Source organism: Ipomoea triloba, chromosome 1 (assembly GCF_003576645.1).
Source record: "Ipomoea triloba cultivar NCNSP0323 chromosome 1, ASM357664v1".
Classification (NCBI taxonomy): Eukaryota; Viridiplantae; Streptophyta; class Magnoliopsida; order Solanales; family Convolvulaceae; genus Ipomoea; species Ipomoea triloba.
In genome coordinates, this window is record NC_044916.1 from 36,829,561 (window position 1) to 36,853,800 (window position 24,240).

Here is a 24,240-nt window from a genome sequence, read left to right on the forward strand (position 1 = left end):
CAAAAAAATTCAAAACTTCACAAAACAAACCAGATAACCTTAACAAATTCAGTATAAGTTTCTCCAGGAATTATAGACATCAGAGTTGAGAATGAGTTTATTGCTGCTTCTTGCTCGAAATGCTTTTGACTCATCAGTCCCCTTGAGCCCAGCAAGCCCTGGAAATACCACAAAGAGATTTTGGGTTTTATTAAAGTCAGCATTCAGCAATGGACAAAACAAAGAAGTCCACATAAAATCAATTAAGTTAAGCTATTCACCTGACACAAGCCAGGAACATCAGTGGGAAGAAGATGAACAACATCAAAGCCCTGTCTCTGCAAACACTTCTGTACCCTCTGAGAAAATAAAAAGGAAGAGAGCAGAAATATGACACTACAAGCCTGTGCTAGAGTATAGACCATAGCGGAAATGAAAAAATAGGAACCACCAGAAACTGGGCATAGCCAGAGGAGTTGACAAAAATGCTCAAAATATTTTTCAAACATGCAAGTTAAAGATACTATTTATAGAGCAAAAAAAGAAAAGAAAGAGAAACTATAATTACTATACCAAGCTCCAATTAACTAGATCAATACACCCACGCACATATACAGAGAGAGACTGAAATGCCAAAGTGTTTACCCTCCACACTGCATTTCTCTTAGCTGGGCCGGCCAATGAGGCATGGATGATGTGAACAAAATAAAATTTGCTTGCGAACATGTGGCACAGCAGACAAAGTTGCAGGTGATAAGACAACTAGAGCCTTGACCAAAACCTCAACAGATGGAAGGACTTGGTTGTCTGATACGCTGTCTATGTCACTATAAGCCAGAAGTAGTTAATAACATTGATTTTGAAGGGAGGAAAACATGTGAATAATGATTCAACATTCTAAGACTACCATGAAAGAATAATAAGCCAATTCATTTTACCTTAATGGAATGACAATAAACAGGACTACAGGAGTAGAATGATTACCAATCCTACCCTCTACCCAAACACTTCTAGGTGATCCGATTACTTCAGACTCACGAAATTGTGATAGTTACCAGATTTGCTACAAGCAAGTGGCATTGAACTGTTGGAACTCACCTTGTTTTCAAAAGTTCTTTTCACCAACAGCGGAGAGATAATTTGAAAATTCAAGCATTATGGCTTCAGTCACTGTGGGATAGCACCTATAATCTTTTTCACAGAATTATAAGCTGCTCTCCGGACAGCCCAACTTGGATGACAAAGTACGAATAGTATAAACTGCACATAATTGATTACTAATCAGCAGAAAACAACAATTGAAGGAAAAGTGATGTTCAAGCATGTATTACTAATTAACCTGCACAAATGTACTGACAGGAAAAGTCTCCAACATCCAGCAGAATACGGAAAAAGACAAACATTCATTTACAATGAGATTCAGACTTTCAGAGTAGGAGCACATCTTATGTGGTTAGCAGTTATCCATATAATCTAATGAAAATGGTTCCATTGTTATCCATCAAAAACATACCTCTGAGGATGGTCAATCAGAAGGGCCTCAAAAAGGTCATGGCATGCCATACAGTCCTCAATTGATAATTTTGAGGCCAGAAGAATGAGTGAATTATGTTTGAGACTCAAAAGAAAGGGAGCAATGAACTACAAAGTGATTAGCCTTCATCTGTCGAATCTAACAAGTCAATTCCAGGTTTTCTCAGAATTCTCTCTAGATAGACCTGGAAAGTGATAAATGCATATTATGAATATACCTGTATTTCTTAAAGCAAATATTTCACTGGGATGAACAGTTTAAGTGTGTAGGAGGTAGGGTAGAATGCAAAATTTACATATTCAAAACAAGCAGGAGCATACCTTCTGCACGATTGGATAAATTTTCAACTTCGAGCTGCACTCATCTTGAGGAATGATAAAGAAAAAATTAGCCAAATTCCAGAGTGTTACAAAATAAAATCCATACACCAGTCCAAAAATGATGTTCTTAGCACTCAATGCAGGGTTTCAAAAAATATAATGCATGGATTCAGGTGACTGCATGAAAACTAAGAAACACGCAGTTAGTAACACAAGTTAGGACTGAGAGCCACAGTCCTGCATCATGAAGGATCTACGGAAGAAGATACACACAACCTTTATTCAAGCTACAATATGAAGAAAGTTCCAAACAAAACTAAGTTCTAGTTTTAGCACAAGATTATTTGCCTACCTAACATATAAGAAACAATGCTTTAGGAATACAGAAAAAGAATGCTTCAGAAAACACTAAAAATCATTTTAAAAACTAAAAAGAATACTTTAAAACCCCAAAAATCATTTTAAAAATAACAAAGGGAAAAGAACCCAAAAATAAAGGAAAAAACCATATCAAGAATGCAAATGTTGAAAATGAATAACTCTGAAAACTATTTTAAAAATTAAAAATAACACCTCAAAACGCTGAAAATCATTTTAAAACTAAAAAGAACAGCGAAAAAACATTTTAAAAACTAAAAAGAACAGCGAAAAACATTTTAAAAACTAAAAAGAACAGCCAGAAAACATTTTAAAAACTAAAAAGAATACTTAAACACTCTGAAAATCATTTTAAAAATAACAAAGGAAAAAGAACCCAAAAAATGTGGGTAAAACCAGATGGCAGGGCCTTTTGGAAAGGCCGAATTTAGGACACAGAATAATACAACAGACCCAATATATTGACATCGATCACTATTATTTTCAATAACTACTAATGGTAATTAATTGAGAACTATACAGTAAACACATCTAACGCTACAAATCATTAATCAGAGAGCATAAATGACAGAAGGACCTGAGAGGAGGAAACCCTAGGGTTTTAGAGAGCCAACAAAAGGTACATCTGACGGGTCGGCGAAGGCAGGAGATTGCCTAGTCTTTCGTAGTAGCATCTCGTAGTAGCATCAGCGGCGGTGTAGGAAGAGTGGTGGTGGTGGAAGATGAGGTTGTGCACTGGCGTCCTTCCCGGCTCGATCTTGCCGCTCTTCAGCGGGTATTGACAGGGGTATCCGTATCAATATAAAGGAGTGAAGAAGTGACCGTTTGGGCACCTCCACCGACTTTTTTTAAAAAAAAAAAAAAAAAAATCCACCGACTTAAATTGGGTTTTAAATTTTAAATATTTCTATTAGATTTTGATTTATAAACTATTTTCAAACACCACATCAATATTTCATATGAAAAAAAAAACAATTGAATAAAACAATAAATCGTATAATTAAATTTTATTTAATCTAAAAATAATCTGTAAATATCCTATCATAATTTAGTGGAATTATTATAATTGAATAATTAATACTTATTTATGTTCTTTTTCTTTATCTGCGATTGCACTGTAGGAGAATGAAGAAACGGTGAATAGCTTAGGTATCAATATAAAGGAGTCAAGAAGTGTACGTTTTGGCACACTCCATTGACTTAAATTTTTTTAACTCGCCGACTTATATTATTTGGATTTTAAATTTTAAATATTTATATTAGAGTTTGGTTTATAACCTATTTTCAAACACCACATCAATATTTCATCAATTATTTTTTTTATGGAAAACAAAAAATAAACAATTGAATAAAATAATAAATCATATAATTAAATTTTATTTAATCTAAAAATAATCTGTAAATATCCTATCATAATTTAGTGAAATTATTATAATTGAACAATTAATACTTATTTATGTTGTTTTTCTTGATGCACTGAAGGATAATGAAGAAACGGTGAATAGCGGAGGTATCAATATAAAGGAGTCAAGAAGTGTACGTTTTGGTTTTAAACTCACCGACTTAATTTTTTTTTTTTTAACTCACCGACGTTGAGGTTTTAAATTTTAAATATTTGTATTAGGCTTTGGACTAAATTTTAAAAAAAAAATAAAAAAATTCACTGACTTAAATTATTTGGGTGTTAAATTTTAAATATTTGTATTAGAATTTGGTTTATAACCTATTTTTCAAACACCACATCAATATATCATCAATTAGTTTTTTTATGGAAAACAAAAAATAAACAATTGAATAAAATAATAATTCATATAATTAAATTTTATTTAATCTAAAAATAATGTGTAAATATCCTATCATAATTTATTGAAATTATTATAATTGAATAATTGATACTTATTTATGTTGCTTCTCTTGATCTGCGATTGCACTGAAGGAGAATGAAGAAATGGTGACTAGCAGAGGTATCAATATAAAGGAGTCAACAAGTGTACGTTTAGGTTTTAAACTCACCGACTTAATTTTTTTTATTATTTAAACTCACCGACTTTGGGGTTTTAAATTTTAAATATTTGTATTAGATTTTGGTTTATAACCTATTTTTCAAACACCACATCAATATTTCATCAATTAGTTTTTTATGGAAAACAAAAAATAAACAATTGAATAAAATAATAATTCATATAATTAAATTTTATTTAATCTAAAAATAATGTGTAAATATCCTATCATAATTTAGTGAAATTATTATAATTGAATAATTAATACTTATTTATGTTGCTTCTCTTGATCTGCGATTGCACTGAAAGAGGATGAAGAAACGGTGACGGGCGGAGTATCAATATAAAGGAGTCAACAAGTGTATGTTTGGGCACGCTCCACCGACTTAATTTTTTTTTTAACTCACCGACTTAAATTATTTGGATTTTAAATTTTAAATATTCGTATTAGACTTTGGTTTATAACCTATTTTTCAAACACCACATCAATATTTCATCAATTAGTTTTTTCATGGAAAACAAAAAATAAACAATTGGATAAAATAATAAATCATATAATTAAATTCTATTTAATCTAAAAACAATGTGTAAATATCCTATCATAATTTAGTGAAATAATTATAATTGAATAATTAATACTTATTTATGTTGTTTCTCTTGATCTGCGATTGCACTGAAGAAGGATGAAGAAACGGTGACTGGCAGAGGGAAATTAGTGTCCCTGAATTATTGTTAAAGTAGGAATTTAGTTCCACAAAAATTATTTTTACCATCAATAAAAAATTTTTAAACAAAAACCAGAATATCATTACTCTACATTACAAATAAATCATTCCTCAGAGATGAAAACATCAGAAAACTCGGTAATTAAATCTTTTACATCAGCAAAGATAAGATCAAAGATGAAATTGTATTTCGGGGAATTAATGGGGTGTTTGGTTGGTTGTAATTGAAATTTCTTATTCAACAACGATACACGCATACCCTAAAATGCCATTTTACATCTACTTAGCTACCAATAAATAACTAATTTACCAAACAATTTTATTACTCATTAATACAATCAAATTGGTCAAACCAATTAAGACAAGCAACCATCAACTACTAGCTAAACCAATCAGCTATCGTCTATTGGCTGTTTGGGAACACCCCATAATGGGGATGAAGCACAGTCCCAACGAAGAGAATGGCACCACTAAAATCTTCTCGAATAGCAAAAAGGAAGGGATGGTCAGCCACAACGTCTGTCTTATCTTCTTTATCTACCATGCAACATGTATACATCACACCAAATGAAACACCTGCGGCTTCTGTTCCTCCCTCATTAACCTCAATAAATGATCCGTGCAGGATTTTTGAAACATACATCTCAGAACCCTCCGCGAATCCACCATCTCAGTCAGACCGCCGCCCCTGGGATTGAACGGCGCCACCACCCCAAGCTCCTTCAGAACTCTTGAACCTTCAAACTCGAAAGATATTTGGAATTTTGGGATCAGAAATTTTCCCACTGAAACCATATGGGTAGGGAGGTGGCGCTCTATAAACCCAGATTCAGAGCTCGCTTTATCCAGCAAAGATGGCAGTCCATCCATGGCGTCAAGCAGAAAGAAGTACATGGAAAAACTACGGCGCTCCTTATAATCATTGCCTCGATTATAAGATAGTTTTAAGACTTTGAAACCACTGAATGCTTTCACAGATTGCTTCAAATAGTTGCTCATGAAGGGGACTTGTATAGAGCTTCCATTAAGGAGGTGGAACTCGTGATCCTTTGTCATCGATGCATCAAACTCTTGACTCCAAGCTCCATTAAAATACAGTGCACTTGCAAAAAGGAGCCGTGTTCTATTGTTAACTGCACTGGGAGGAAGTATGTGGTTGATACGACTTTTAGTTTTTTTTTCAACCCACAAATTCACTTCATCAACCACTTCGCTTGCCTGGACAATCAACAACATCTATCAAACTTTAATTTCTGTCATAATTAATGATCAGGTTAAATGAATTCTCCAAATTCTAAAAACATGAAGAATAATCCTTACTCCATATTTTTCAATTAAAAAAATAATTATTTAATTAAAGAAGTTTTTCATTTTTCTCATTTTCCCCCTTACTAAATCAACCCTAAGAATCTTACCTTGTGCCGAAAATCAACTGATTCAGATGCGGCCTTGTAACCCGTGTCCACCACATGCTTGAATGAAGGCTTTATTGAGAGAGTCCGGTCCATCCACAAACCGTTTGCCACCGACAAGCTTGGGCCGCCAGTTAGGCTGCCGTCTGCCAGTATATGGCCGACAATCTGAGAGTAAAATGTGTTGAGGTCGTCGGTGGAGTCCGACTTTAGAAAAGCGAGGAGCTGGTCGCGAGTTGGGGAATTTGAACCAACGGCAATGAGACTCAAGATGACGTTAATGGATAGAGGAGAGAAAACTAGGTTGGAATCTCCTCCGGCCTCTATAGAGAAGATGTGCTTCGCTAGCTTTAATGAAAGATCCACCTGATTCTTGATCGATTCACGGTTAGCGTCCATGTTTGCCTACGTCTGGGAAGAAGACGTGCACTGCTCTTAGGTTTCTTTAAAATCCCTATACAATTTATAGCAGTTTTTAGAGCTTTTATCATTAAAGCACGTCGCCCGGGTGGGACCGAATTTGGATGGGTCATAAATGTATTAAACTCATCAAAGTGGGTCGGTGAGTAGGACCATATACAGTTTATGGCAGTTTTTAGAGCTTTTACTGTTAAAGCACGTCGACGAGTGGGACCGAATTTTGATGGGCCATAAATGTATAAAACTTGTCAAAGTGGGTCGGTGAGTGGGACCGTATACAATTTATGACAATTTTTAGAGCTTTTATCGTAAAAGCGCGTCGGCTGAGTGGGACCAAATTTTGATGGGCCATAAATGTTTAAAAACTCGTCAAAGTGGGTCGGTGAACAATTTATGGCAGTTTTTAGAGTTTTTACTATTAAAGCACGTCGGCAAAGTGGGACCGAATTTTGATGTGCCATAAATGTATAAAACTTGTCAAAGTGGGTCGGTGAGTGGGACCGTATACAATTTATGGCAGTTTTTAGAGCTTTTATCGTTAAAACACGTCGACCGAGTGGGACCAAATTTTGTGGGGCCATAAATGTATAAAAACTCGTCAACGTGGGTGGGTGAGTGGGACCGTATACAATTTATGGAAGTTTTTAGAGTTTTTACCGTTAAAACACGTCGGCGAATGGGACCAAATTTTGATGGGCCATAAATGTATAAAACTCGTCAAAGTGGGTTAGTGAGTGAGACCGAATTTGATGGGTTATAAAATTTATTGTTGTCAATTTATACTACTGATAATGTAGTATTTGTTCAGAGGAACTTGATGCTATTGGACCACAAGTCCACAAGGTCCTTAACCGTTGTTTTGATATTATTTAGATTTTAACAAATTCTGCAATTTCGCTATTTTCAATGTCTACACAATTACTAATCTATTACTAATACAGAATTCATACTTTTGAAATGCATAATTTCTTAACACATGACACATATACGTAATATATTTACTTATTTTCAAATATGATTTATGTAGGAAATTTATATTCTATAAGCATAAAATTCCACTACACAATACATAATTTCAAAGCATAAGACACACAATATGTTGTGTGTTAGACAAGTATATAAATCATATTCTTAGTGTACATAATTTAATAACCCTAGACACAAAAAGTCACATATATATGTTTTATAATAAAAAATAATTGTAATTTGAATTGAACAACCAAACGATTGTTGTCAAACTTAAATAAATCATCGTTCAAAAACGACATCTTACAGGACAAAGATCCACGATATAAGCATTGCTTATTTTTGTGAGGCGGGACAGACTAAACCCATTTTGAGAGTTCTCTTTTATGAAAAAGGGCAGTCGGTGACCAATACTCTAGTTGCCCATGGCGACCATTTCTTAAAAAAATTATTTTATAGATCAGAGGCAAGTCCAAAAAAAGAGCAAACGCAAATGAGACATGTACGCAAGTGTCCTATTTTTGTCCAAAGCATAAAAAAAGTGTCATATTTATAAGCCTGCTTTGATATTTTTGGCAATTTATATCGTAGGATTGTGAATTTTGGATCGAAATAACATTATCTTTAAATTTTAAGGAATTTTGCAATTTCCCCGTTTTCATTGTCTCTTCACAATTACTAATATATTAAAGGCACAAAATTCATACTCTTTAAGGTACAAAATTTCATCAAAAATGACAAAAAACTCACATCACAAGACACATACACGTTATATATTTATATATTTTCAAATCTGATTTAGGAAGGAAATTTATGCTCTATAAGCATAAAATACGGTTACCTTCAAAATTAAATAATTCGTTCAAAAACGACGCCATACCGGACAAGGGTCCACGATATACGCATTGCTTATTTTTGTGAGGCAGGCAGAACAAACTAAACTCACTTTGAGGATTCTTTTTATGAAAATAATTCGTCAAATGTTCACACCGATGATACCGATTAATGACTCCTCCATACATGTACCAAGGCATATACATATAAATATCTTTCAGGTTTGCAAAGGGAAAAAAAAAAGATAAAGATTTCAGCATATATCTTATTATAGGTTTTTAAATAAGTTATTGTAGGTAACCAAGCGACTCTACTTGTTATAGATTTTGACTGAGATTTGATACTTCCAGCGGTTAAAACCAGATTTTGCATTCCAGTGGAATTTATGCACTTTTGTGTGTTGCAAAAATCGCTGCTATAGATATTAAAGCAGGTTTTATTACACAGAAAAAATAGGAATTGGGAGGCAAAATCTGGTTTTAGCCACAGGAAGTATCAATGTCGCTGTCTTTACTAACATCACTGCACCAACAAAGGTGACAACACATTATACTATAAGAAAGAGCACTGAGGAAATGTCAGTATAGGATCCAAACCTGTGATAAACTTTTGTGCAGCTTTGTCTGCACCTGAAAAACACCGTTCGCCAATAATTAAGATCATAAGACAGTTCGAAAAATTTTGAGTTGTCTTTACCAAGTAGCTTGAAAGTAAAAATATGGACAAATAAATTCACGATAAATATTAGAAGCATGGTAAGAAAAACTGTGAAAGAATTCCTTACTTTTAGTCAATTGGGAAGCATGCAAGGCACATCTCTCAGCGGCAACTCTGACAGGTGTACTTGTTCATGCACTCAGCTAGTACGGGGCCATACTTCGATACATGAATCATTACGGCACTAGGGTTAGACTACAAAATAAGTATCCACATGAATACATAAATTGGTAAAACACAATAACAGAGCTCCAAGTAAAGTAGGTTATGAGTATAAATACGAACTTTGGCAGCTAACTTAAGAGAAGACAAAGCTCGTCTTCTGACTTGAATCATCCTGCATGGCTGATACTTTAGATCCAAGAATTTCCAGATGTGAAGAAGCATTTGAAGATATATAAGTCTTCCAAATGCTCTTGTGGATGTCTCACGGATTGGGAACTAATAAACAAGGAACATTATTTAAATGTTAAGAAGCAGTTCTCATTTCACATGATAAAAGACTAATGGTGTAAAGGAATCCTAATACCTTTTCATCTGTTAAGCTACTTTTGAGACAATTTACTACAGCTCCATATGGAAATGACAAATTATGCATCTTTCCTCAGGCAAACCAACATGCATTATAATAGTTCAAAATGGCTTTAACAATGGCTGAATTGTTCAAAATATTACTCCGTATTAGATATCCTCTCAAACACATCTAGCCTAATTGGAAACATATTCAAGGAAATAGTGCATGAGTAAACATAATTCCCCACACCGTCTTAATTTAAATGTCAAACACCCTGCGTTTCCATTTCTTATAGTCCCTGGACCAGAAATCCACCTCGTTAGTCACCACATCTCCCCTAAGGGGGCATTTGCTACGAGTTATGTTGCATAACCCTGGTAATGTCGGTAACCTAATGATATATGCTCTTGTTTGGTTTAGGTTGTGTGAATGTGTGATAACCACACATATGTGTATGTATATATACATCTATGTGTGTATTTATTTGCATATTTGAATATATTCATTTCTTATTTATACGTATATAAATATATACATATTAAGGGCATTAAAGTAAAATGTTTATCCAGACAGCAAAAGATAACCCTCAACTCAACAGGTAAATTTTGCTTTCCCAAAATCTTAAACAAACACACAAATTGTCCGGATGACAAAGAAATTGAGCACATTCTTGATAATGTGGAAATGTTTTGGGGGTAATCTTTTCGAGTTTCTTACCTTCCGTAAACATCCTCGGGTAAAATGAATTGCAAAAGAAACGAAATGACACAAAAACAGAAGAAGGTGGAAATTAATTTCTTAAATATACAGATTGGTTCTTGTTAGTTGTTAGTATACAGTAAAGGGATTACAACAAAAAGATGTTCGATTATGACCTTTCAGGTTAACTTAACAAATCATTTGAAATTGATATGTGTGGGATGGCAAGTCTAACCTGTGATATGATTCCCAATATGCTGGCAGCACAAACTCGTATCTGGTCATCATCATTGTATATCAAATCCTTGAAAGAGTGTACAGACACGTTTTCTAAAAGGATCAATCCTATTGTGAGTGCACTTAGTTTACCAATGGATCAATCCTGCAAACAACTTGCATAGCATGAGCTAGGAATAACCATCATAGTACCGAACCTAACAGAATAAACGAGTCTCAAAAAGAACCGAAAAAAAACAACCTTGTATTATCCTGCAAACACTTGACAATGTTGTTTGAAGCTGGGGAAGAAAAGGCTTTAGGGTCAACCCACCCTTCCGTATTATGATGCTCAAAGTTGAGAGAATTGCACTTTTCACTTGCCATGGGAATCTGTCCCCTATTATATGAATCAACGGCCTACACCAAATAACAATTCATGAACAAGTAATCTAGAATGGCCTTACACTGGTGACCCAAAGGTTCATACAAGTAGAGGACTGAACACTTGATGCACTAATAAAGGGCATAGTTCACTGCATACCATAAATACGCAACGTAATGTCTGTGTTATTGGTTGCAGTCCTTTTAATAGTCTCATAGTCAAAATAAATAAATAAATAAAATAAAAAATAAAAAATCAAAGCAAAACACAAATGAACTTTAAGCAATGACTCAAATTTAAATGATGTGAAAGAGGAAACCAAGTAAATGACATTATGGCATAAAAATTAGGTTCCTAACATATCAGTATAGCCCATTGCAGTGAGTAAAGCAGGAAGGATGGTACCAACTACCAAGGTGGGCATCAAGACCAGGTCCAGCAACCTCTGCTAAAGCTCCCAAAGCATGTGCATAGAAGGCACGGGATATAAAACCAAAGATCTTTGTGAATAATAAAGAAATACTAGTATACAAAAAGCTATAAGAAACAGACACAACACTTACGAAAGAGGAAGGAGGACGAAGGTGGACAAGCTTGGGAAGGATATGGGGCAGCACAGCACTGGTCCTGACACTGAAAGAAGCATCCAATACATTTTCAATATCAGAAAAGGTGCCCAGGCAGAAATGTAAGAAAATACACATTTGCAAATGGTTTTCAACCTTAAAATCTGTTTTAAACCGAGCAGTATCAGAGGTTTGATCGTCCTCCAGAGCATGCAGAAGTGTCGGAACAATCTCATCAATTGCTTGCATTCCAGCAGTCTACACAAGGAACCATCATCAATTCATCATCAAACTAATATTTAAAATTAAAAACCGGTATGCCAACACACAAAAACTAACTAGTAGTAGTAGTAGTAGTAGTAGTAGTAGTAGTAGTAGTAATAGTAATAGTAATAGTAATAGTAATAATAATAATAATAATAATAATAATAATAATAAAAGGAAAAAGGGAAAAAGAATAATAATAATAATAATAATAATAATAGTAATAATAATAAAGATAATAATAGTAATAATAATAAGAACGAAAGAAAAGGAGTAGAACAAGCAAAGAAAAGGAAAAGGAAAATAATAATAATAATAATAATAATAATAATAATAAAAGGAAAAAGGGAAAAAGAAAAATAATAATAATAATAGTAATAATAATAAAGATAACATTAATAAAGATAATAATAGTAATAATAATAAGAACAAAAGAAAAGGAGTAGAACAAGAAAAGAAAAGGAAAAGGAAAATAATAATAATAATAATAATAATAATAATAATAACGAAAGAAAAGGAGAAGAACAAGCAAAGACAAGGAACAGAAAAATAATAATAATAATAATAATTATAATAATAATAAAGATAACAAAGATACTCCGTAATAAAGATAATAATAATAGTAATAATAATAAAGATTATAATAATAATAAAGATAATAATAATAATAATAATAATAATAAGATAATAATAATAATATTATTATTAGATAATAATAATAATAATAATAATAAGAACAAAGAAAAATAATAATAAAGATAATAATAATAATAATAATTAATAATAATACAGATAAAATTAATAATTAAGATGATAATAACAATAATAATTAAAAAAACTATTGATTATTGTTTTAATAATTACAGTTCCATTGAAGCGAGCATAAACTATTGACTTCAATAATACCTGGCGCACAATTATGCTAACATCAGTACGAACCATATACAGTGCAGCAAGAACTTCATTATGCTATTGACTTCAATAATACGCACAATTATGCTGACATCAGTATGAACCATATACAGTGCAGCAAGAACTATTTGTTGTTGATTTATCTGAGCTCTTGGATCCTACGGTATGGATTGTTTTCCATATACAGTGCAGCGAGAACTTCATTACGCTTCTCCCTTCCAAGTACCTCAATGATTCCCGTCCATGAGCTTCAGTACTAGAACCTTCGTCATCACTACCACCCTCAAGATGAGCTTTTCCAGATGTTCCAGCAACCTGTAGATAATTGACGTTATAAAAACAAAAATTATGAATAAAAAATCCTCTCAAGTTATAAATGCATACCTTAAACAAAAGATCACCCAACAATTCCACAGAGCTCTGCCTAATACGCGAATTGTCACTGAAAATGCCTTCCTCCACAGCAGGAAGAAGCAGAGGCAAAGATCTACATATTATTTAGGGCAAAAAATAAATGAAGTCAGTCTACAAGAGAATATTGAAAATAACACCTATAGATTGACAATTATCTATTAGTTCAAAAACCATAATAATGATGAAAAACACTGTACAATATTTTCCCACTAGGCAACTTACACAGGAGGCATTATAAAAGCACATCCTCATCAAAATAAAATATTTGGTATTTTGGTTGCAGCATAAAACCAGATTGAAGGGATTTTTAAAACTAACGTTGTTGCAAAATACTCCACCAAAACATGGCCAGCACAATGTGCAGCATCACGCACAGATTCATTCTCATTGGCAAGTCCTGAGGAATGTAGCATCAGCAGATATAATAGTCAGAATTAGCACCAAATCAATGACAAGCCCATTTACCAGTGACCTCTTGAAGGAAAAATAAGCATACAAGATATTTAACTTGAGGTGCAGATGTTTTAATTGTGTGTATGAATTCTTAACAACTAGTGCCCCGGTTGTTTGCAAGTACAATAGAGAGAGAAAGATAGAGAGAGTGTGTACCATCTATAATTGCTGGCAGAACCTGCTGCAAATAGTTCTGGAGTTGGACACCTAAAGATCTTGGAAGATACTTAAAAAGAAAGATCATCAGAGCTATTTGAAATCCAGATTGATTCAAGAAAAAAGAAAATCAGTGCAACGGCAAGAAAACTAAAACCATTAAAGCATACCCTAAAGAGTGTCAAATAGCCATCACAAACTGATGCCAGTTCCGAATAATATCTGGAAGTATGGTCTCAAAATACTCTATACCCAGTGCAGCCAATACCTATAAAAGAAAATGTAGTAGGCATAATTATATGTCAATTGACAAAAATTTTGTCCAAGTGAGAAAAAAGAGCAGATGCACAAAACAATAGTTGATACTCTAAACCCACATATTAAATCCCAAAACTAGTCTTGTGCAGTTCAAAGTAAAAAACAACAGTGATTGCTTTCAATAATCCAAGTTGGCAAGTTCCACTCCACTCCAATAGTCAAAATTTTATGATATTGCTTATATAGCCAATATGAAACATTGTATTTTCTATTTTAAGAAGGAACCTTTATTTATTTATTTTAATTTTCGAGAAATCCAAGTAAATATGAGCAAGTTCAGATAGCAAATGGACAGCAGAAAGGCCTTCTGTAGTTGGCTAAAAGTCTAGAACTGATTGCATTTTGTGAAACAGATAACAATCCTAAAATAGGGTAAATTTGAAAAAGAAACTGAGCAACAGTGGCAAAGTAAAAAGCATTTAAAAAACAAACATTTAAAAAAAAAAAGAAAAAAAAAAAGAAGTCAAATTCAAAAATTAAGTTAACTTACTGGGAAAACAAAAGTAAACGTATCCACAGGAAGAGACCCAGATTTACAGGAAAACAATAAGCCATTTACTACTCGCTCAAACAGACCAGGTTTTCATTGGCCTCCTCACTGGCTGACGGAAATAGTGTGCCCATAGGGCATTCGCATCCTCTGTCCTAATTACACGCAAAGCAGTGGCAATTTCAAGAGCCCAGTTGGAGAGAGGAGAGGCGACACAATTTGAGAGCTTCACCAGCGCATCATATGCCACATCACCAACTATTGGTGAACATAATAGAGGATTGATAAGCTTGAACTATAATCATAGTGCAACAACAAATAACTTTTTTAGGGGAAAAAAAAGAAAAGGTAACAAAGTATAATGAAGATCACATATTTACATCCCAAAATTATCACTTCTATGAATAATAATGTACATTATGAATTATAAAAATATATATTGGACCGTGGTCTACACAGCTGTGTGCTGTGTGGACCGTAACTATTGGTAAATTTCTATGCTTTCTATAAAAAGACACTGTGAATTAAGGGAGGATTACTGGTAGATTTTCAATCTCAGGGCACTGGCAAACAATTTCAATATCTCTCAGCTTTGCAAAGTAGAAGTCTCTCTCCTTCTCAAGACTATCTATAGATAATTTCAACTCTGTGATCTGCATATTATAAAAAACATTTCAATATTCTTATGGAATACTATTTCTTGCATAAAAGATTATCACAAACTTGTTGACGTCTACCTGTTCATGTGCAGCCTTTTCTGTTTCAGAGTAGATAGGGCGGTCTCCGATTGAAGGTCTATAGAGGTCTTTCCAGAAGGATTTGTGGCACTGCTTGTATTGGTTACATCATTCCTGCGACCATTATGAGGTCGGCATGCTTGGTGGCAGCTGCTGCAGTCTTGGCAGAAGGTCGCTGTGCAGCAGATTCTTGGTCGCTTCTCTTCCACCCTTGCAGGCCTCTCTTCTCTCCAGAGCATTGTAACTGCACATTGAAGTTTGGGAAACAAACAACAGAAATCTTGATGAATAAGTGCATTGATGCAACCAAACTTCTGAAGGCAAAACACAATTGTTTACACTTAAACCTTGCACCAGTTGTGAACAATTAGCAAAACTAGCAAATGGCACACAAAATGGTTGTAAAAAAGCATAAAGAGGGATTGAAGAATAAGTTATTTTGTTCAAACTAGCTTACTAGCATCAACAAGATTCCTTTGCAAGTCTATAACATACAGGCTACAATCTTTAACCAAGACTAATCAAGCCACCTGATACACCAATCCGAGAATAATGAAAAAAAAAATGGTTGTATATGGTATATGTTAACCCATATCCATGTCAGGATATTCCAAAATCAAACCAAATGATTGAAGCGGATAGAGACAATGAAACCCAATTCCCACAGGATATGATATACTCACAAGTAGTCTAACTGCTTCCTAGACTAACCATTGAATCAAATTACAAAATAAAAATCAAGTGTGAGAAATTACCTGTGTGTAGCGCCTCCACTGATAGAGTCACAATAGCGCTTCATCCACTGCATGAACTCCAGGTTGTCCAGAGGCCTTCCTTTCACCAGTTTGGTCACTTCAATGTGCTGATAACATAATATCAAATCAAATATCCAACTACCTGTAATTAAAGGCTAGACAGAAAAAAATATATACTGGTAAAGGTTATTGATAAAGAAGGATCAGAGAAACCTTGGTGATTCTGAGTTTGTTGAAGATATCTTGAAGTACCTTGTAGTTCTGGATCATCTCGTACTCGTTCTTGGCATCAAAATTGACCTTGAGTATCGGCACCATCCCTGGATGAGCGGCATCCATAAGTTGGCACTGAACTGCACCGGAACATACCTGCAAAGAGATAGAAACTCGAGAGATTATAATCTGAAATTTAGAGAAACGTGGAATCTGAATTCGCCGATTAGGAAGATCTAGGGTTATACCTCTTCGACTTTCGAAAGATTGAGACGGAGAGTGGAATATATCCAGGAGAGGATCTCAGATCTCCAGATGAAGTAAGCCGATGTTCGACGCCATTTCTTTGCTGTGAATTTCTCTCTACGCCCGTCGAATGAGATGTGGCCTTGTGCCTCTATGCTGTCTCCGCCGAGTGCCGAGTGAGCGATAGAAGACGATAGAGGGGGAGTTTGAAGTAATAAGGGTGGAGTGGGATATCTAGCCGTTATAATTGCCTTTGTCATGTTCTTGGAATCTTGACTAATAAAGAGATAATGGTTCTTGGAATCTTGGCTAATAAAGAGATAATGGTTTTTTTTTTTTTTTGAAAACAAGAAATAATGGTTAAATAAGCTATCGAGTTATATCTAACAATGTAATTAAGCTTTCATATTTAAAAAATAAAAATCAATCAAGTCTTTGAAATTTGAAAAAAAAAATGCAATTAGAGCATCTTTAATAGTGACGTCTTTTTGCAGTTTTTGTAAGTATGATTAAGAAAGAGAAAATGGGAGGGAGAAAAAAAATAAAAAAAATATAATTTAAAAAATAAATCTGTCAGGCGTGCAGTTTTTGTAAGTATGATTAAGAAAGAGAAAATGGGAGGGAGAAAAAAAATAAAAAAAATATAATTTAAAAAATAAATCTATCAGGCGTGCAGTTTTTGTAAGTATGATTAAGAAAGAGAAAATGGGAGGGAGAAAAAAAAAAATAAATATAATTTAAAAAATAAATCTGTCAGGCGTGCAGTTTTTGTAAGTATGATTAAAAAAGAGAAAATGGGAGGGAGAAAAAAAATAAAATAAATATAATTTAAAAAATAAATCTGTCAGACGTGCAGTTTTTGTAAGTATGATTAAGAAAGAGAAAATGTGAAGGAGAAAAAAAATAAAATAAATATAATTTAAAAAATAAATCTGTCAGGCGCACATGCATGCAGTGCACGCACCCACAGGGCGCCATTATTGCAGCCCACTCAGGTGTGCACGCTTGGCCTTGAGATTCGCCCAAACTACCCACGGGCGCTTGGCCCTAAAAAAATATAATACTAATGACTAATTTATATTATTAATAAAAATAAAATCATACTTTTACAAATTTCCGCCCAAACTACCTTCCAAACTATTACTATATAAAATCTAATAATTATTATGGAAATAATATCTTATGAGAATTTCCTAAAAAATTTACTATGTATGTGAATTTCCTATGAATGCTTGGAGCATCTACTATTATATAATAGGAAAAAAAAGTATTTTTTATTTAAAATATCTAATAAATGGATAAGATTAAAACAAATAAAGAATATGAAACAATATATTAAAGCATTCTATCTTTAATATATTTCATAACATATTTTAGCATACACAAAAATTAAATACAAATTATGATAAAATATTTGTTATTTGTATAAGTTTGCACAATTTATATACTAATAAAATAAAATTACTTAATAAAAAATTAATTTATAATTTATTACATTATGTGCCTGCATTTAATAAAATAGGCACATGTAAGACAACAAATATGTTAATTGAATGCTATGAATTTAATTTATCACTACATAATAGTATATAATATGTAAATTTTATAAATCGCATGAAGAATACTTGGTGAGATTGGATCGATCATCGATCGAGAATGTGTTAGCAAAATTGAATTCGTTACTGTTTTTTATTGTTATAGATTAATTTACCATGAATATAATTAGTTGTTATTAAACGATCTTTTACAATTGATAGCTATTTTTTTTTTTGGAGTACAATAGATAGCTAATATTGACTAGAGATGTCAATTTAATTTGACCCTCGATGGGAAAACTCAATCCTCGCCCCGGCAGGAATGGTGATAGAGATTTTTTTTTTTTTTGGGAATGGATGAGGGGATGTGGAAACTCCTGATTTGAACAAATCTTGCCCCTTTCTCGTTCTATAACTACTTCAACAATTCAGGTAGCAATTTCTCTCGTTCTATAACTGCTTCAACAATTCAGGTAGCAATTTATCAGTTTCGTTCTTCTTCTTTAAAAACAAGGACGGGGATAATGGCAGGGATTTAACGTAATGCCCCGACCCGACCCATCTGTTCTTATTCTTCTTCTCTCGTTCTATAACTCCGCTGGTTTTTTTTTTTTTTTTTTTTTTAAAGCCAACTTTGTATTACATAACTTTATGATGATGGAATTAATCAGTTCTTCATGAATAACCAATAATTATAGTCAGTGTTTGTTGAGACTTGTGAAATATAAGTTGGCTAAAATAAGTTGGTGAATAAAATGTTCTGTGAGATTTTTTTTTAATTTTTTTGATAAATATCAATTGTGAACATTTGCAGACCTTAAACTCTACTATAGTATTATGGTATAACTTATAACCTTCTCATGGTCGGTCCACTTGTTTTCTTTGAAGAAAATCCAGCTAAGGAACTTATAGCAAAAGCTCAAGCAAAAGATGAGTGATACAAAGACTGAAAATTGCATAGCAGAGTTGTAAGCTTCACATGTTCATGTCTACAAGGAAAAGATACAGTAAATCTTTCTATTTCTTAATTTACAGAGTGTAAGACAATACATTTGTACAAGTGATTTGTGCATGAATAGATCATTACACAGGGAAAGGAGAAGAAAGCTGGTAAAACTATGGAGGAAATCAGAAGAAGAAATGCTTTAACCTCTTCACCATTTGACATCCAGTGTTAGAGGCTCTGGAGGGACGAGGAAAGACGGAAAATTTGTGAAGGAAATGTTTGACATTAAACTGCTCCACGATAGTGAATCTACTTCAATAAATGGCCGGACTTTCCTTATCGTGAATGGCTTCATAAGCCCGGACCCAATTCCTGCCACCACCTCAAACCAAACACGTTCAGCAGCTGGCCTTGTTCTCCACTCGCCCAATGTACTCCAGTAGGTATCATTGCTACTGATATTTCGTTCTAATTCAATCTGGAAACGAAAGATATATGATGGTTTGATTCTTATTTTTAGACCCAATCCGGTATTTCTGTTGGTTCTGCCACCCAGAAAGCTCTTCAAAACATTTTCCAGTGAAGTCACCCTCTGGCTCAGAGAATCAAACACAGAACTCTGTTTTCTATACACGTTTCTCATATAACACTTTTCCGGCAACAACTTGACAGTTCCTCGAGATAGAAAAGAAGTTCTTATACTTGCATCAGGGTTTTTAGTCCGGTAGACGGTTACAGATGCAGACCCTCTAACACGTATGGGAAGTAATGATAAACACGATGACCGAGACTCACTCCCCATGTTAGTGAAAGCATTCCCATAGAATAGGCCACTGCGAGTATGTGTATGGAACACCGTAATTTCTTCAGCACCTTCCACTTCTATCGTGATGCCTTCACTTACAAGGATTTGTTTCAAACCAGGAATTGAAGTGTTTAACTGATGAACATGGTCAATAAATAAGCAACAGTACTATAAAAGCAAGAGAATTCAAATCTATCACCTATATATATAAACAAAAAACAAAGCATAAAAAAGTCAACAAACTAAAAACAGCAAAGAAATAGATATCAACATTCTAAAAATCCAAAGCATTTAGATGACCAAAATTATACCTTTATGCCAAATACTTTACACTAATGCAAAAATAGTTTAACATAGCAATTGGAGCAATGCATAGAACATGAAAACATAACACCTTAAGTCCACATCATTGAACTTTCCACTCGTTTAACTTCAGGGCAATTTGCATAATGCTTATACACCCGCAAACACTATACTAAAGAAGTAAAACATGTATAAACAATTAAACATAATATTCAACAATAGCCAGAGAAATTAAGGGATATACCAAGAAGTAGTCCTGCCAAAAGAACAACGAGATAAAACAAGAGTTGCAATGAAAAAAACAAGCAACATTCTTTGGGATATAAGCCTAGACAAAACTATAATTCTATAAATTCCGATGCCATGATAAACTAACAACGCTTCTCCTGTGCTTCACATATTATTTCTCAGTAATAGTTAATGCTATAACTGATAACCATATTGCATACACTGCCAGCCAGTATCAATGCAGCAAACCACAAGTTAACTTCTTCCATACACGAATACTCCTAGTTCAAACGTTTAGTTACATAAAACAAGCAACCTTAAAGGCAAACATGGAAGCTAAAGTGGCAATCAACCACGAGATTCAGTTCTATATGTATATAAAGAAGATCATACCGGCAAATTGAGCGTGAGATCATTGTCTCCAGCAGCATACAATTCCAAAGGCCCTTCAATCTTAAATCCATCAAGAACAGCCTTGGAGCCAATCTCTTTAACCAAAGACTCAAAATCGGACCAATTCCTCTTCCCCATTGATTCAAATTTGGTCCACTGGGACACTTGATCGAACACCTTGAACACGAATTCAGTCTTCCCCAACCTAACCCCAAACTCGTACTTCCACAATTTGCGAAACTTGCCTCTCCTAGCATCCAATTTCGACACCCTAATGTCCTCCAAATCCCATTTCTCCCTCTTCGCTATTGCCTCCAATATATCCTGCAATCCCCAACAAAACAGAACAACAACAATTTAAACCAATGATTTGTTACTGATGACCAATTAAACGAAGAGTAGCTGAAAAAGGCGACACCTTTAAGAAGAACGAGGGCTGAGAAGTAGGTGATGGAGGTTGAGAAAAGAGAAAAGAGGTGGCTTTGGGGTAGAGATAGTGAGAAATGTTGAAAAATCGTGTAGAAGCATCGGTGGAGGAAGTTAGGGTTAGAGTTTGGTAGTGTAGGACAAGAAAGAGAAAGAGGTTGAATGATGTACGGACCATCGTCGTTACAGTTATTATTGGTATAATCGTCGCCGGACGCCGTCGATCATATGTAATCTCCAACTTTGCGGTGGCCAGCAACAACAGCGACTCTACTTTTCTTGTTTTGCGCCGGGACTCAGATCTGAATATCTCTAGTCATAGATGGTGAAATTACAATTTTGGACACGGCCTCTAAATCAGACTTTGAACTTTCATCTTAAAATAAAATAAAATTGGAGTTAATTTCATATAAAGTCGTTAGTGGTTTTATGAATTTGTAATAAAATAAAACTCGAGTTAATGTCATATCAAGTCCTTAGTGATTTTATCAATTTGTAAGTTTAGGATTAAACGTGCAAGACCATTATACTCGGAGGACCCCAGACAGTATTAACTCAAATCATTTTGCGACTTCTTGTTATCAAAAGAGAGCCATTTACCAGTTAAGTTCATAAGACGAGTCATTTACCAACTAAATTCAAAAGACGGAGTTCATAAGACAAGAGTCATTTACCAACTAAGTTTAGAAGACGGTTCATTAGATGAGAGTCATTTACTAGCTAAGTTCATAAGACAAGTCACATATAGGTATGGTATTGGTGAAACTATGTACATCTCTTTTAACTTGACAAAAAGTCTCCAATTCAAAGGTAAAGATCACAGTTTTTTTTTTTTTTAATTAAAAAAAGTGAGTATATTTACAAACTCAAGAAGCAGTAAAATTAATGTACTATTTCATATTTGATCCTCAATACAACTTTTTGATAACAAAATATATTCAATCCATGATCACTAACTGGCCAAGAAGATTGCTAAACTAAAGAATGGACTAACAGCTACTGCTATGGCACAAAAGGGTTTAATATTCACAGCTTTCTTATCAATGGCAAAACTCAAAAGAAACTACTTGTGCAGACTGCAGAGGGTATCCACTGATCTTGAAATGGGGTGGCGGGTCAAGAACTGGTAAGAGCTTTCCTCTCCAGGGTGTTTGACATACTAGAGGGAGGCCAGTATCGGTAAACTGATCGACCAACGATGTTTTTAACCGGGAGTGGACCCCTGAAAGCAAGGAAGAAGGTTCAGTATGAAGGTCAGCAATACATGTTTTTTGCAGAATATGAGGAACACAGTACCAGTTATGCGAGTCAAAGCTGTTGTTGCGGTTGTCCCCCATCACAAACACATAGCCTTCAGGAACAAGCTGCATGATAACAGATAAATTCACTATGCTAATAGGCAGAAAGAATGTTTCATACGAAGTTCAAAATGCAGTACCATTCGTTTCATTTCATAATCAAGAGGTTCCAAAATGAACTCCTCATCTTCGGGAATGTCATTCACATACAGTTTACCATCTCGCACCTGAGACAGCATTAGATCACATATTCACATCAGATGTAATGAAAGAGCAATTAACCATTCTAACCCTCTGTAGTTAACAGAAACGTACTTCCACATAATCACCAGCCGTTGCCACAACTCTTTTTATGAAGACATCTCCAGAACTATAACCAATCGCCTGCATGACACTTCCAAAATCAAATTACTGAAAGAGCAAAGATCAAATTGGCACATTCAACAGTCTTATAAGAACACCAGCATACCTGGAGAACAGGAGGAGCTTTGAAGATCACGATATCAGAAATTCCAGGCTTCCTGAAAATATATGACACCTGAAATGCGAATAGAACAGAATAAACATCTACATAACAAAACCATTTGCCTAATATCAGAGCAATAAAACACCTGCATAGTTCCTTCATGAGAATGCATTAACTGTTTATACATACACTAAACACAAACATAGGACTACAATTATGCTAATCTGCTAAGCTCAACAATACTGTGATTTTCATTCTGCATTAAAAATTATACCAAGTACTGAGTTTCTTCAAATGCATTAACAACTGAAATCAGAAATTAAATCGAGAAGGAGCTAATTATACCTTCTCTGCCATTATTCTATCACCCACATTCAGAGTAGGGTACATAGATGTGGAAGGGATCGACCTTGGCTCTGCCAAAGAGGACTTAAAGAGCAAAGTGATGCTTAAAGCTGTGAAAGCGGTCTTGGCATCCTCTGAGCTGATACTAAACATCTTAGAGAGCCAGGTCCCCGTTGAAGGGTTTGAATTATTGGGAATAGTAACCTCTTTGCTATTCTCGGTAACGGCGCCACCATTATCCAACAAAGTACTACCTGTTCCAATGCCGACTTCATTGCAGGGCAGCCACTTCGAGCCTTGCAGAAATGGAATAATCGACGCTCGTCTCAGGGGAGAAATCCCGAAAACGCCCGGTGCAGTATAAACCCCGGGAGAAAACGACGGCGATTTCATCAGAGAAATCAATCCGGAAACCAGTGGAGACTCCAAGCCGCAGCCGAGAACGTCGGCTGCAAGCGTAGAGAACGTCGAATTTGCGGCCGACGATCGGACACGGACGAAATTGGCGTCGCGCTTGGAGCCCCGGAAATCGTTGGAATCGGGACTCTGAAAGAAACGAGATCGGGCGGAGCAGCATTCGTGGAGGAAGCGGCAGCCGAGCACCTTAGAGGAGGCGGAGGAGCTAAGGCTTTGGGCGACGTAGCCATAGTAGGCGACGGTGAATCGGATTGCCATAGCCGCAATTTCAGAGAGCTCAATAACAAATAAGAATCCAAGAAGACTACTGAGGTCCTAAAAGAACCTAACAAATTATACCGGAAGGTATTTACGACGATCAGACGAGAATTGGAAAATTCAAACTTTGAGACTCCGGGAGAGCTCTCCCAGAGAGAAGGAGCAGAAACACCGGAGATTCGGAGAAACCAAGACGA

General features: G+C 34.7%; 2 protein-coding genes, 2 long non-coding RNA genes and 2 pseudogenes across 7 annotated transcripts; all 6 read right to left on the minus strand.

Moving 5' to 3' along the window:
* Window positions 1–1,086: 1,086 nt before the first annotated feature.
* LOC116025592 lies at window positions 1,087–2,956 on the minus strand. Its single transcript, XR_004099707.1, has 4 exons — window positions 2,789–2,956; window positions 1,834–1,877; window positions 1,493–1,697; window positions 1,087–1,239 (listed from the first exon to the last, which is right to left on the minus strand). It is a non-coding gene; the product is annotated as an uncharacterized LOC116025592 (long non-coding RNA).
* Window positions 2,957–5,339: 2,383 nt separating this feature from the next.
* Window positions 5,340–6,747, minus strand: LOC116013372 (annotated as a pseudogene).
* Window positions 6,748–8,730: 1,983 nt separating this feature from the next.
* Window positions 8,731–11,889, minus strand: LOC116025577. 4 transcript variants are annotated; one of them, XR_004099705.1, is made up of 8 exons: window positions 11,822–11,855; window positions 11,663–11,732; window positions 11,459–11,547; window positions 10,977–11,134; window positions 10,734–10,880; window positions 9,571–9,726; window positions 9,353–9,480; window positions 8,731–9,197 (listed from the first exon to the last, which is right to left on the minus strand). It is a non-coding gene; the product is annotated as an uncharacterized LOC116025577 (long non-coding RNA). The 4 variants fall into 4 exon arrangements; XR_004099700.1 differs by lacking the exon at window positions 11,459–11,547 and having other exon boundaries at window positions 11,822–11,889; XR_004099699.1 differs by lacking the exons at window positions 11,663–11,732; window positions 11,822–11,855 and having other exon boundaries at window positions 11,459–11,625.
* A 3,158-nt stretch (window positions 11,890–15,047) lies between these two features.
* Window positions 15,048–16,883, minus strand: LOC116013381 (annotated as a pseudogene).
* A 2,210-nt stretch (window positions 16,884–19,093) lies between these two features.
* LOC116015330 lies at window positions 19,094–21,558 on the minus strand. Its single transcript, XM_031255401.1, has 3 exons — window positions 21,252–21,558; window positions 20,834–21,157; window positions 19,094–20,044 (listed from the first exon to the last, which is right to left on the minus strand). The coding sequence occupies exons 1-3, from the start codon at window positions 21,435–21,437 to the stop codon at window positions 19,313–19,315; spliced, it is 1,242 nt and encodes a 413-aa protein (XP_031111261.1). The 5' UTR covers window positions 21,438–21,558; the 3' UTR covers window positions 19,094–19,312.
* A 504-nt stretch (window positions 21,559–22,062) lies between these two features.
* On the minus strand, window positions 22,063–24,240 carry LOC116017736 (probable thylakoidal processing peptidase 2, chloroplastic). Its single transcript, XM_031258367.1, has 6 exons — window positions 23,369–24,240; window positions 23,027–23,095; window positions 22,873–22,941; window positions 22,698–22,784; window positions 22,556–22,623; window positions 22,063–22,481 (listed from the first exon to the last, which is right to left on the minus strand). The coding sequence occupies exons 1-6, from the start codon at window positions 24,041–24,043 to the stop codon at window positions 22,376–22,378; spliced, it is 1,074 nt and encodes a 357-aa protein (XP_031114227.1). The 5' UTR covers window positions 24,044–24,240; the 3' UTR covers window positions 22,063–22,375.

What these genes read in the sequence shown, in the direction of transcription:
- LOC116017736 (XM_031258367.1), bottom strand. Translation starts at nt 24,043, where the DNA reads ATGGCAATCCGATTCACCGTCGCCTACTATGGCTACGTCGCCCAAAGC. An exon ending in AAGCTCCTCCTGTTCTCCAG is followed by an intron (nt 22,942 to 23,026) that starts GTATGCTGGTGT and finishes AGTGTCATGCAG; the next exon opens with GCGATTGGTTATAGTTCTGG. An exon ending in AGCTTTGACTCGCATAACTG is followed by an intron (nt 22,482 to 22,555) that starts GTACTGTGTTCC and finishes CCTTGCTTTCAG; the next exon opens with GGGTCCACTCCCGGTTAAAA.
- LOC116015330 (XM_031255401.1), bottom strand. Translation starts at nt 21,437, where the DNA reads ATGGTCCGTACATCATTCAACCTCTTTCTCTTTCTTGTCCTACACTAC. An exon ending in AGCCCTCGTTCTTCTTAAAG is followed by an intron (nt 21,158 to 21,251) that starts GTGTCGCCTTTT and finishes TGGGGATTGCAG; the next exon opens with GATATATTGGAGGCAATAGC. An exon ending in ATCTCACGCTCAATTTGCCG is followed by an intron (nt 20,045 to 20,833) that starts GTATGATCTTCT and finishes CATGTTCATCAG; the next exon opens with TTAAACACTTCAATTCCTGG.